This window comes from Rhinopithecus bieti, unplaced genomic scaffold (assembly GCF_001698545.2).
Source record: "Rhinopithecus bieti isolate Rb0 unplaced genomic scaffold, ASM169854v2 scaffold_36315, whole genome shotgun sequence".
Taxonomy (NCBI): Eukaryota; Metazoa; Chordata; class Mammalia; order Primates; family Cercopithecidae; genus Rhinopithecus; species Rhinopithecus bieti.
The window spans coordinates 469764-484145 of NW_016815814.1; the positions used below are offsets into that span (position 1 = coordinate 469764).

The 14382-nt window shown below is 41.0% G+C and overlaps 1 protein-coding gene across 2 annotated transcripts; it reads right to left on the reverse strand.

Annotated features, from left to right (window-relative positions):
* Positions 1-284: 284 nt before the first annotated feature.
* Positions 285-10982, reverse strand: SNRNP27 (small nuclear ribonucleoprotein U4/U6.U5 subunit 27). 2 transcript variants are annotated; one of them, XR_001881773.1, is made up of 7 exons: positions 10879-10982; positions 9670-9790; positions 8486-8598; positions 7590-7669; positions 2265-2329; positions 1091-1262; positions 285-1004 (listed from the first exon to the last, which is right to left on the reverse strand). XR_001881773.1 is itself a non-coding variant. In XM_017853770.1 (6 exons), exons 1-6 carry the CDS (start codon positions 10910-10912, stop codon positions 1208-1210), a joined length of 468 nt encoding a protein of 155 aa, XP_017709259.1. In that variant the 5' UTR covers positions 10913-10982; the 3' UTR covers positions 285-1207. The 2 variants fall into 2 exon arrangements, 1 of the variants encoding a protein (XP_017709259.1); XM_017853770.1 differs by having other exon boundaries at positions 285-1262.
* Positions 10983-14382: the final 3400 nt, after the last annotated feature.

The following is a 14382-nucleotide window of genomic DNA, read 5'->3' on the forward strand; positions in this document are numbered from 1 at the left end:
TTTAAAAAATATTCATCCTCCCTAGAAACGAAACAAAAACACAAAACCAAATAGTACCATTATTTTACCCATCAGGTAGGAAACTTTAAAACAAATTTTACACTTAATATTTGTACATGTGTCTGAAACAAGAATGCTCATACTTTACTGGATAGAGTTGGTTGTTACCTTCTAGCCAGAGATATCAAACATCTTAAAATATGTATACATAGCCCTTTTAATCTCACTCAGCAATGCCACGTCTAAGTATGGAGCCTGAGGAAATAATGAAACATACAAAAATATGTATGTAATGGAGATAGAGTAGTCACAGTTTTAATTATAATGGCAAGTCATGGGAGGCAAGCCAATGTTTACCAATAAAACATTAGTTAATAAATTATGATACAACCAAGTAGCTACTAAAAGCTAAATTTCCAAAGAATATTTAAAAATACTTTTTAAATGTTCACAGTACATGGGAGAAAAAAGGGTTAAAGAAAGAACTGCATACATATTCTGATCTCATAGATGGGATCAATCCAAAGAAGTCTGGAAAGACATATACCAAAATGTTGAAATTGATTTTTTCTGGGAGTAGATAACAGGTGATTTTCTGCTTTTCTTTTACTTTTTGGTTTCTCTCAGATCTTTTTTTTTGGCATGTAACGCTTTTTATACTTGGGGAGAGAACCCTAAATGGCATTTTTTTGGGGGGGACTATAGAAGATAGAAAAATCTAGTTACGCTTTTTCATTCTTCCTATTTTTAAACTACTAATAATCAATATACTTAAATCTATGCATGAAAAAAAAAAGAAAATGTCTAGGCAGATTCTTTAGTAATAAAAAATATTTATCAAATCTAAAAGGGTAGAAATACTGCTTTATTGGATAAACTTACTTCCAAATTACTTTCATGTTTTTTAAGAAGTCCTAATGAGCATTCAAGAAGAAAACATATACTGCTTCCACAGGAATAAGGACAAATAAAATGGGGCTGACGCCTGCCACAAATGATATTTCCTAAAAGAAAAAAATGTAATATTTAACCTTTCTTCTGTTGAGGCAAGATAAGTTAACTGCATACATCATAAATAAGATTTTCTTACTTTACAAGAAGGGAGAACTGAGATCCTGTTTTTTGAATGCAAGTTAAATACAAAATACAAAATCCACTCTCTGACCAAGATGAGGGGGAAAAAAATCATTCTTCAACATTTCAATTCTCATGCAATGAAATCCAAAGGTCTGTTGAATCCACCTTTTCGATTCATGTACTGCCTGTGATGAGAAGAGAAAATTCATTGTTTATTTTTTTAATCCTATACTCCTCTTATAAAAAAAAAATAGCATGCTTCAGAGATTAAACCTATAAACCATCTATATAATAGCAAAGTCGAGGGTAGAAACTATTCAAAGTAATTTAATGTATATTTAGAGATTATTTTACTTTCAAAATAAACCAAAGACTTTCAGATTTCTTTTAACTCCAAATAGTGGTATGGAAGTTTAATTTTGAAATTATTTGAGAAGATTCTACGGACTTAAAAAAAATCAATTGAAAATCCTTATTTATGTTAGGTAATAAGAAACATGTAATTTAGAAATAGAGAAGAGTTCCAAACAGGCACCCGTTGAGCCAATTCAATTGCACACTGTAATGATTCTCCCCATAAGACCTTATTGGAAGGTAATTTTACAAAAGATTGTCCAAAATGATTCTAGTACCTTAGCTTATAGCATTTTCAATCACATGATTCATAATCTAAATTAACTGGACTATTAATCTTTTATCAGTGATAAAGTTAGAGAGAAAGGCAATATTTGAAAATATCTTGACTTTTTCATTAAGAATTCATGTATGGATTGGTTTGTTCCAAAACTGTGGTACAAATAAAATATCCCTATACGTAACAGAAGAATATATTTACAGTTGAAATCATTACATAATCAATCTAGTTCAGGAGGGATCTATTTTATACCTAAATTATAATGAAATCAAAGCCCATAGACTTGAAATTATGCTTTTCTGAGGAAATTACTATCTACAGTCCTAAAATATTTAAGCCAACTACCCTCTCTCTCTAATAGCTATTAGCTCACATGTAAATGGGAAAACAATTTTAACACGCCAGAATATAAGCAATGAAGATAATATTTCATTCAAACAAGGAACTGTATGGAAAACTGCTACATTTCCTACAAATATGATTATCCCATAATAAAGTTCTAAGTACAAAACTGATTTATTAGTTCAAACATAATAATGGGGGCCATGCATACCGGTACTTCCTCTTCTGAGAGACATTTATGGCATAGGCATTTACAGAGCCATCCACCTTCTTACCCTGAAGAAAAACAATAAACAAACAACAAACAAAAAACCAGGGAGGATACATTAAATCAGGATACATGAAAGCAGGTGTGGTGGCAGTGGCATGTACCTGTACTCCCAGCTACTTGGGGACAGGCTAAGGTGGGAGGATTGCTTGAATCCAGGAGTTTGGGACTGCAAGGAGCCATGATCACACCAATCCAATGCACTCCAGCCTGGGCAACTGAGCATGATCCAGTCTCAAAAAAAAAAAAAAAAAGAAGAAGAAGAAAGAAGGAGGAAGGAAGAAGGAAGTGGGGGAGAAGGGGGGAGGAGGGGGAGGAGGAAGAGAAGGAAAAGTAGCAGAAGAAGCGGCAGCAGCAGTGGAAGAAGCAGAAACAGCAGCAGCAGCAGCAGAAGCAGAAGCAAGAGCAGCAGCAGCAGAAGCAGCAGCAGCAGCAGAAGAAGCCAAGAGCAGCAGCAGCACAAGAAGCAGCAGCAGAAACAGAAGCAGAAGCAGCAGCAGCAAGAGCAGCAGCAGCAGCGGAAGAGGAAGGAGGAGGAGAAGGAAGGAGAATAAAGGAAGGAAGAAGGAAGGAGGAAGGAGGAGGAGGAGGAGGAGAGTCCAATGAGGGAGAGATAATTTCCAGATCCTATGAACTCCCAAGCGGTACAACTCTCTGCTCACACTTTTACAATTGTACATAAGCAATTAATATTCAAACCAACAAACATTCACAGTGTATGTACTATGTGCAAGGCATGCTGAGAAAGTAGGGTAGCAGAATCTAATCTTTTCTGGTCAAAGAATACTTTGAAACCAGATAAAAGGCATAATCTCCAGAAAAACTGACATTCACACAAAATTTAACTTACAACGTTGGCTAATAATATTCTCATATCATGGCTGGAATGGTTGCCCTTGCAATTTTTTGTTCATTTTAAAAATTATTATTTTTTAGACACAGGGTCTCGCTGTCGCCAGGTTGGAGTGCAGTGGCGTGATCATAGCTCACTGCAGCCTCAAACTTCTGGGCTCAAGTGATCTTCCTGCCTCAGCTCCCGAGTAGCTGGGACTACAGGCACATGCCACCAATCTGGGCTAATTTTGAACTTTTTTTTCCTGTAGAGATGGGCTCTCACTATGTTGCCCAGGCTGGTCTTGAACTCTTGGTCTCAAGCAATTCTCCTGCATTGGCCTCCCAAAGTACTGGAATCCCAGGCATGAGCCATTGTGCCCAGCCCAATTTTGATCTTTAAATCAAGAATCAGAACAGAATAACAGACACAAATGCTAGGTTATGTGTCACTCTGTCTTGACCTTTCTGAATGTAGCACCCATTCTCTTTTTCACAAATTCTTGTTCAGGTCTTCTAATCCAGCCAAGTCAACTCAACATACCCACTTTCCCCCATGTTGTTCCTCATGCCTGAATTGCCTTCCCCACCTCTAACTTGAACTATCTGGTTATTATCTATTGTTCAAGGCCCAATTCAAGCATTCCAGTTGCTAGGAAGTGCCATCTTCTCTAACTGCAGAAAAACGTTAACTGTGCTTTCCTCACAGTCCCCTTTTTTTTTTTTTTTTTTTTTTTTTTTTTTTTTTTTTTTTTTGAGATGGAGACTTGCTTTGTCACCAGGCTGGAGTGCGGTGGTGTGATCTCGGCTCACTGCAAACTCCGCCTCCCGGGGTTCAAGCGATTCTCCTGCTCAGCCTACCGAGTAGCTGGGACTAAAGGCATGCGCCACCACGCCCAGCTAATTTTTGTATTTTAAGTAGAGATGGGGTTTCACCATGTTGGCCAGGGTGGTCTTGATCTCTTGACCTCGTGATCCCACCCCGCCACCTCCCAAAGTGCTGGGATTACAGGCATGAGCTACCACACCCAGCCCAGTACCTTCTATTTTTTGCCCTATAAAACCATGACGTACATCATAAAGTTATTTTCCCTATGAGACTGCAAGCTTCTTGATGGAGGGATATGTCTGAGAGTCACCTTTGCATTCTTACATCCTAGGTAACTGCACTCCCAGGTATTCAGAAAATGACTTAGATGAGTATCATTAGTTAATGTCATGACACACACAAGTGACCCCCACCGCCTCCCTCTCCCATTACTACCTATGCAAGAGTAGCCTATCTGTGTAGTGTACTTAATTAGATATTGGTGTCAGGGCAAAAACCGATTCTGACCCACTGGCCAAAAGGCATACACAGATTTATATATAATTGAAATGGGGCTAAAATAAATGTATTTGGTCTTACTTTTCTATACCTATTTTCATGTATTTTTTGGGGGGTGGAGGGTGAGTCCTCAACAAATTACTTGAGGTATATGATTTTGAACTCCCAATAATAGGAAGTAAGCATGACTGAGAAACTGGTCTTGGGCACAAAAAAGTAAATGGTGATAACCTTTTTACCAAGTTCGATTCCTAAAGGTTAACTGATTTCTGGCAACTATTTGCAGAGTTGCATATTATTAGCTCTATCCTCATTTATTTACATGCTGGCATAGAAAATTATCCATTAATAAACAAAACCAAACTTTGAAACTTCCTAGAAGAATGTTATCGAAATAATTGCAGTTTTGGCTATCATTTTCAATGGCAAAAACTGTAATTACATTTGCACCAATCTAATAAAATGAAAGGGAAAAGCCAAGCACATTGTTGTGAGGCTATAGTCCCAGCTACTTGGAAGGCTGAGGCAAGAGGATTTCTTGAGCCAAGGAGTTTGAGAATAGCCTGGGCAACATAGGAAGACTCCGTCTCTTCAAAAGTAATAAAAAAAAAAAAAATGGACTGAGGCAGGAGGATTTCTTGAGGTCATGAGTTCAAGACCAACCTAGGCAGCACAGCAAGACTCTATCTCTGAAAAAATTAAAAAAATTATCCTGGCGTGGCAGCATGTGCCTATACTCTCAGCTACTCCAGAGGCTAAGGCGGGGAAATTGCTTCAGCCCAGGAGGTCATGCTGCAGTGAGCCATGATCTCCAGTATGGGTGACAAAACAAGAACCTGTCTAAAAAACTAAAAAATGAGGCTGGGCGCAGTGGCTCATTCCTGTAATCCTAGCACTTTGGGAGGCCAAGGCAGGTGGATCCCTTGAGGCCAGGCGTTCGAGACCAGCCTGGCCAACATGGCGAAATCCCATCTCTACTAAAAATACGAAAATTAGCCAGGCATGGTGGCAGGCACCTGTAATCCCAGAAACTTGGGAGGCCGAGGCAGGGGAATTGGTTGAACCTGGGAGGTGGAGGTAGCAGTGAGCTGAGATGGCGCCCGCTGCACTCCAGCCTGGATGACAGAGTGACACTCTGTCTCAAAAAATAAAATAAAATAAAATAAAATAAAATAAAATAAAATAAAATAAAATAAAAAAATGAAAATACAACCAAATAGAAAGGAAAATGGGTGACTACACTGCCATATGAAGAGGTCCCACAATAGATCAATGATGAAACATCACAAGATACACATTACTTAAAAACACAAATGAGCTGACTTTATAACTGATAGCCATGAAGCCAACTGCATATAAGCTAAATTAACATCCTTGTAGATGTCATTTTAAAAACTGACATCAATTAGTGTGACGGTACTCCATAATTTTTATAAGATCTATGACTTTTCACCTAATTTTTCCTTTATAAGCAAACATCCTCAACACTGACTACATTTAAGTGATGGGTGGCACCACCCTTAGATCTGACTTTCAGGAACTTCAAATCTGACATCAAACAACAGGAAAACCAAAAAACAAAGAAAATAATTCCATTTTCTTTAGGGAAAAGTTCCCTCCCCATTCTTCTAAAGACAATAAAACTATAGTTGCTTTACTTTTAATGTATTTTATTCACCCAACATATATATTAATAAATTTTCATTTATAAAATACTCTTTGGAAAACAAATAAGGATTTAGGGCATTCAAGGGAAAAAAAGCTGATAAATAAACTTCATTGAATTCCAAAACAGAGTTCACATAACCATTGCAAGAACGAGAGCTTGTTCTTAATTTCTCACCTCAAAACAGTCATGCCTCAGTACTCCTAAGTTACACACTGTCATTTTAAAACATGTGAGCCCTACACAGTCACATTAGTTAGAAAGAAAGTCTTACAGCAACTGCGATTACCCCACTCCATTAGCAACTCCATGGAACACAAGACTTGGGAAAGTGGATTATTTTTGACAATTTTTTCTCAGATATCTCTATTTCCATTTGCAAAACTAAATAGAAAGACTTAAAATTCTAGAAAAGAGATTTTGAAAATATATTTTTCTTTCCACACACCCTCCCTCTCTCCATCTCCTCTCCTCTTTCCTCTCTCTATACCTCTCTCTCTCTTCCCCCATCTCTCTCTCTATGCTCTCCCTCCTCTACCTAATCCCTCCCTCTTTCTCCTCTTCCCTCATCTCTCTGCTATTATGAAGGCTAGACAGCATTCACTCCCCTATCCACCCTACTTCTAAGCTGTGAGACATGTATGCAGCTGCCCAATGTCATCTCTATCTGGCAGCTGGATTTTCTTCTTCCATTTCCCAGCAGTTCCCCTTCCAGAAACTCTGTTCCGGGTTAACTGTATCACTCAGGGGCCCAGCCTGACACCTGAGAGGCATTACTAACTACTCACTCCCAATTCCCCCAGCTCCTGAATCGTTCTCAACTCAGTTCAGGCCTTCATCATCTTTCACTTGCACAAATCAGCAGTTCTCCCTGCCTCCAATCTAACCCACCTCCCATCTGTCCTCCATGCTGCCCCCAGAGTTATTGTTCTAAAACACACATATAATCATGCCACTCCCTTATTTAAAAATCACTACTTCCTCTCCTCAACACCTAAAGAATCAACTCTGAATTCCTTACCATGACTAAGGGCATCAAAAGCCCTCTGTGATTTGCCTCCTACCTCTATTTCTAGTCTAAGTCACTAGCCCATCAGCACCCCTTTATCCTTGGCAGAATTTGAAATTCCCACAATACACTGTGCTCCTTTACAGCTACATGGCATTTTCATGAGCTCTTCCCTCTACCTGAAATAATCATCTTCCTCTTTTTGTCTGATCACTTCTACTTGCCCTTTAAGATCTAACTCAAACATCGTCCCTGGCAACCACTCCCCGAATTCCAATGGCAGTTCACTATTTCCTCCTCTGTATTCTCAAAGTCCTTCAAACAGATAGTTATTGTCTTATAATCCAACACATTTGTATAAATGGAAAAGAACATGGAAAGACAGGACAGTCATAACAGATTAATTCAAATCAGAATGTTGCACGTTTTACTTACTTTTGTGGAGTCAAAGGAGGCAAATCCCATTAACTTCATCATTTCTATTTCTTCCTCTGTTTTGCCCTCTAAGTCTTCCTCTGCAAAAATGAATAATTTTGTGACCTCTCTATCATTTCATATATATACAAAAACAAAAAGAGAGGTGGTAACAGATTAATTATCATTCCACCTCACTAGCAGAGAATACACAAAACAATTAGCTGAAGATGCGTCTAATGAAAAAATTCCTCTTACATTTGGACAGAATGTAACTTATGGCACAAAGAAAAAGTCCTCTCCTTGAAGCCTTTAGACAGGATTACCTTTTTAAAAAAAATCTGGGTTTCATATTAAGGACTACCTTTAATATCAGGCATGACACTATCAAGATACTTCCAAAATAGAATATTCTCATGTTTGTAACTACCCTTCTATATCAGGAGCACCACAGATAACCAGCAACTTGCTAGGGTGTAATTAAAACGAAATCTCACGCTGGGCACGATGGTTCATGCCTATAATCCTAGCACTTTGGCAGGCCCAGGTGGGAGGATCATCTGAGGTCAGGAGTTTGAGACCAGCCTGGCCAAAATGGTGAGAACTCGTTTCTACTAAAAGTACAAAAATTAGCTGGCATAGCGGCGGGTGCCTGTAATCCCAACTACTCTGGGAGGCTGAGGCACGAGAATTGCTTGAACCCAGGAGGTGGCAGTTGCAGTGAGCCAAGATCGTGCCATTGTACTCCAGTCTGAGTGACAAGAATGAAACTCTATCTCAAAAAAAAAAAAACAAAAAACTCAAAACCATATGCAATGAACATTATAAAAGGCTTAACATTTAAATGTTCAAAATGAAACTTTTATAATTTGATCATCACTGTACTTTTACTACAGTTATTTATCTAATAACATTACCAGTAATCTGCCGTTCTTTGCTCTTTGTTTCTTTTGTTTCTTTCTTTTCCTCATCTCTTCTTTCTTTCAGTCGAGAAGGGGAAGGAGATGTGGATCTATGTCGTCTTGGAGATCTAACATTTACAAGTAAAGATGTTAGAAACAGACATATCAACTTTGTATCAATCAGCACAGATATACAGGAGCCGAGCTCCACAGAACCACCAGTCATTCCCTATGGCAAAGTGAGGAAAAAGGTTCTGCCAAGGCCTTGTTAACAAAAAAAATTTTAAATGTAGTTTACTGCTTAATCATCAGTTGCCTTCAGTACAGTTAGAGCTAGAAAGCTTTCTGGAAGGCAGAAAAATGTAAATCCAGCACTTTGGAAAGCTGAGGCAGGAGGATGGCTTGAGCCTAGGAATTTAAGACCAGCCTGGGCAACACAGGGAGACGCTCTCTCTCTCTCTCTCAAAAAAAAACAAAAACAAAAACAAAAAAAGACTCAGAACCCATTTCTGAAGTTCTTTCAAGATCATCCATTCTTGATCACATACTTGAATAAATCATTATCACCAAAAGTTAATAAAAAAGAAACAAAAGGCTGGGTGCAGTGGCTCACATCTGTAATCCCAGCACTCTGGGAGGCCGAGGTGGGTGGATCACGAGGTCAGGAGATTAAGACCATTCCGGCTAACACGTTGAAACCCCGTCTCTACTAAAAATACAAAAAAAATAAATAAATAAATAGCCGGGTGTGGTGGCACATGCCTGTAGTCCCCACTACTCGGGAGGCTGAGGCAGGAGAATCGCTTGAACCAGGGGAGGCAGAGGTTGCAGTGAGCCATATTGCGCCGCTGCACTCCAGCATGGGTGACAGAGTGAGACTCCATCTCAAAAAAAAAAAAAAAAAAAAAGAAAGAAACAAAAATGCAAAATACTTACTTCTTCTTCTTGCCAAGCACCATGCTCTGGGGTTTGCATGCATTATTTCTTATTTACTCCTCAAGACAATTTTGCGATGTAGAGTACTGTTAATCCCATTTAACCAAGCTGAATGTTAGCTTTAGAATAAGGTTGGATTAAGTTTCCTCCATTTCAGGAAACTGTAAATCCCCTTATAAGCGATCAAAACAAAGTTAAGAGCAGCGACCAGTTTCTTAGGGACTTTCGGTAAATAAAGCTCTTGGTTTATTTTCTACCCTTACCGGGAGCGTCTTCGGTGCGGGGATCGCGAACGGCTCCTTCTCCGATCTCTCTCCCGAGACCTGGACCTTTCTCGGCGCCTGCGTTCTCTCTCCCGGGATGTGGACCGGGAACGCCTACGTTCTAATGGAATCGCACACAAATTGCAGAACTGAAAATTACCTCAAATATCTAGAGCTGCGCCGTCCAGTAGAAAAATAATGCATACCATTACTAGTCACATTAAAAAGGTAAAAAGAGGCCGGGCGCGGTGGCTCACGCCTTTAATCCCAGCACTTTGTGAAGCCCAGGCGGGCGGATCACAAGGTCAGGAGTTCAAGACCAGCCTGGCCAATGCGGCGAAACCCCGTCTCTAATAAAAATACAAAAATTAGCCAGGCGTAGTGGCATGGACGGGTAATCCCAGCTACTAGGAAGGCTGAGGCAGAAGAATCGCTTGACCCCGGCAGGTGGAGGTTGCAGTGAGCTGAGATCGGCCACTGCACTCCAGCCTGGGCGGGCGACAGAACGAGACTCTGTCTCATTAAAAGTAAATAAATTGATAAACAAACAAACAAACAAACAAACAAACGAATCAGGGGCAGAACCGAGGGTCTAAGTTAGATCTCCTGATGGAAGTCCAGCTTTCTTTACATCGCGCTGCCTCATTTATGGGGCCAGGAGCCAGAAAACATTACGAAGTGAGCTCCCAGGACTCAAAATTCTTAACATCGATTTCCCTGTCATGACTTGGGCAGGAATCTAACATTTATTAAGTATTTAAGAACTAGGCAGAATCACATACTGTATCTTATGGGATGTGACATTAATGATCACATCAGTTTTTAAAAGCTGGCAATAGTACCCTCAATGACTAATTCTGGGAATTCGATTCAGAAAGGCTGAGTAGTGACTTGCCCACCGTCGCCCAGAAATTCAGCAAAGGAACTGAGGCCTAATTCTAAACCCACCGGCCACAGTGTAATAAAGGTTATTGTATGAAGGTGACAAAGACTTAATGAAACGAATTCAGAGACACTGCCTTCAAACCGGAGAGGGTGGGCTGAAGAGGGCAGGGCCCAGGTCTACGTTCCTTTATCCACCCCTCGCTCTCCTCCTGGGGAAAAGAGCCCGCCTCTCTGCTACCCGGCTACCAAAAACAAAACAAAATAAAACAAAAGGGACGGGCCTCCAACAGAGCCCCACATCCTCCGAAATGCTACAGGACTCACCCCTCCGTGGGGAGCGGCTACGACTGCGACCCATTTGGAGTCCCGCTTCCCGGAAACAACTGTGCAACAACTTCCGGGAGGGCCGGGAACCGAGCTTTTACCGCCGACCAGAAAACGTCAAAATGAGTCGCGAGGGTTCCGGTCTTCTTTTGTTCACGGTGGGCATTAAAACATGCGATTTGGTATTACTATAGAAATTCCTGGAAAATTCAGCCGTATACTCATTATCCTAACACATCGTTCATTTTTTTCCCCCATTTTTGTCCACATGCACAAAATACAGCAAACCAATTGTAAACATAGCAAACAGCTTATGTTTTTCCACATAACATTTATAAGCAGTGAATATACTAAAGTTCACCGTCTTTCTCTGTCGCCCAGGCTGGAGTGCAGTGGCGCGATCTCCGCTCACTGCAAGCTCCGCCTCCCGGGTTCACGCCATTCTCCTGCCTCAGCCCCCCGAGTAGCTGGGACTATAGGCGCCCGCTACCACGCCCGGCCAATTTTTTTGTATTTTTAGTAGAGACGGGGTTTCACCGTCTTAGCCAGGATGGTCTCGATCTCCTGACCTCGTGATTCGCCCGCCTTGGCCTCCTAAAGTGCTGGGATTACAGGCGTGAGCCACTACGCCCGGCCCTCGTCCATCTGCTTTATATTTTCTCATGCCAGCATTGAGAAGGCACCCAAAACCTCCTACGGGCTCTTGGAAGGAATACTAAAGGCCCCAAATTCCATCCTACCCCACAGAGTACTTCCCCGAAGTTGCCTCTGTCCTCAGGGAAAGCAACAGCAACAACAAAAACTTTAGAATGTTCAAAACTACAAAAATTAGGAGAAAGACTATCTTGCCCCAAGGCTGAACCGTCTGTGATAGAGCATAAATAAGCTTACCAGGAAAGACTCAGACCTCTTTATTTTATTTTATTTTATTTATTTTGTTCCAGGGTACATTTGCAGGATGTGCAGTTTTGTTACATAGGTAAACGTGTGCCATGGTGGTTTGCTACGCCTATCAACCCATTAAGCCCTGCATCTATTAAGCTATTCTTCCCAATGCTCTCCTTCCCCCCAGCTCCTCCCCCTACAGGCCCCAGTGTGTGTTGTTCCCCTCCCTGTGCCCATGTGTTCTCATTGTTCAGCTCCTACTTATAAGGGAGAATACGCAGTATTTGGTTTTCTGTTTCTGTGTTAATTTGCTGAAGATAATGGCTTCCAGTTCCATCCATGTCCCTGCAAAGGACGTTAACTCGTTCCTTTTTATGGCTATATAGTATTCTATGGTGTATATGCACCACATTTTTTTAATCCAGTCTATCATTGATGGGCATTTGGGTGGTTTCTATGTCTTTGCTATTGTGAATAGTACTGTAATGAACATATGCGTGCATGTATCTTTGTAATAAAATGATTTATGTTCCTCTGGGTATGTACCCAGTAATGGGATTGCTGGGTCAAATGGTATTTCTGGTTTTCGGTCTTTGAGGATTCACCACATTGTCTTCCACAATGGTTGAACTAATTTACATTCCCACCAACAGTGTAAAAGTGTTGAACCTCTATTTCTAATCAAACCAACTCTTTTCAGTCAGTTCTCTCCAGAATTATCAAATCTAGTGACCTGGCTTTTAAAATACAAAGAGCTGGGAGATGGAAAGGGACTTTATTAGGTTGGAAAAAATGCCCACCAATCACATACATTTTTAGTTAGATTTATACATTCAGAGTGGCCTCTTTAATACCTGTTCCAACCCAGACTTCCAGGAAAGATCGAGCCATGACATGTAGGATTTCTACCACCAGCCCCGACCCCCAGACTCTTTTGGAATTACCCTGGCAAAGCATGCACTAGGTGTAGAATGGGGAGGTTCAAGGGAGGCGCAGGCCCCAGGGAAGAAGATTTAGGGACATCATTGGAGAAACACACCACTAATGATAGCTGGACGTGGTGGTACATGCCTGTAATCCCAGCTACTTGAGAGGCTGAGGCTGGAGAATTGCTTGAACCTGGGAGGCTGAGGTTGCAGTGAGCTGAGATTACACCACTGCACTCCAGCCTGGGTGACACAGTGGGACTCCGTCTCAAAAAAATAAAATAAAATAAAATAAAGAGAGAGAGAGAGAGAAAGAAGAAACACACCACTAATGATTGAAGAAATTGTCCACAGGGAAGACAGGGTTTATGGGAAACCTAAGGGGGTATGTACTAGATGTGTAAGAGAGGAAGAACATGGTGGCCTCAGGTGGTGGCTGAAAACACTCCTTCTCTTTCTCCTTGTCCCCTCAGGGGTGGGGTCTCATCTGATGAAAATGCTTTTTAAGAAACCCCTCTAGGACTAAAAATGATTGGAAGGTATGCTGGGGATCAGTTGAATACACAAAGAATTTTTGAATGCATAAGATGCACAGGACACTATACCACTTTGGCACTAGGATGAAAGGATGAGTAAGACATGGTCCCTGCCTCAAGGAGCTTGCACTGTAGCTGTGGAGGCAGACAGAGGAGACACATCTTCACTATAATGTGGTAAGATAAAATATACACAGTGTGCTATGGTGACATGAAAGAAGTCTTTTCAGCCCAATTTGTCTAAGAGAGTTTCTTGGAATAATAATAATAGCTAATACGTACTGTGCTAATTATATTCCAGGCACTGTTATAAAAATGTTTATGTACACACATTCACACACGCACAATTAGTTGAGCTGTGAGACTCAAAAGAATACATTGTCCAGGTAAAGAGTGGGAGTAGCAGAATAGGAAAGGCACAGAGATGTGTCACACTATGACATACACAAGCACTAAAAGAGGTTTGATATTATCGTCACTTTGAGTTCACCATGGTGGACCTTACTAAGTACCTGGGACTTTATCCTCATGGTTACGAGAGGCCACTGGAGCATTTCAGGCTGGGGAGCGACCTGACTAGATTTACATTTTTAGATGATTCATCTGGATCTAAAGACCTGACCCAGAAAGAACAAGTGGAGGGAATGAGGGGTTGCACTAAGGCAATGATGGAAGAGAATGAGAAAGAACAGAATCAGGAGACATTTGAGGAATAGCATGGCAGGTCTTGGAGACTGGTTAGATCCAGGCATTGGGAAGAGAGAGAAGAAATGACTTCCAGGCAGGGCCAACTTTATAGGCATGTGACCTGTGTAGTCATACAGGGTCCTGGGCATAGAAGGGCTTAATACTCAGCTTTTGCTACTCTTGAAATTCCTGCTAATCTTTGAACAAGAGGTTCTGCATTTCCATTTTGCACTGGGCCTAGCAAAAAGTGTGTATCTCATAGTGATGCCTACTAAAGTGAGAAAATCACAATTTGTCAGTTTACTACTTAACTGAGACACAATGGTGAGTCCATGTGGGAGATGGTGGAGAAGGCAGTAAAAGGGACATCGCTTTTTTATGTGAGAGGCCCTCTGTCAGTGATTAGTATGGGCCCTTCCCTGCCCCTAGATCCCCCCATATCCATTCAGGGGAATTCCTTTTGTACATGT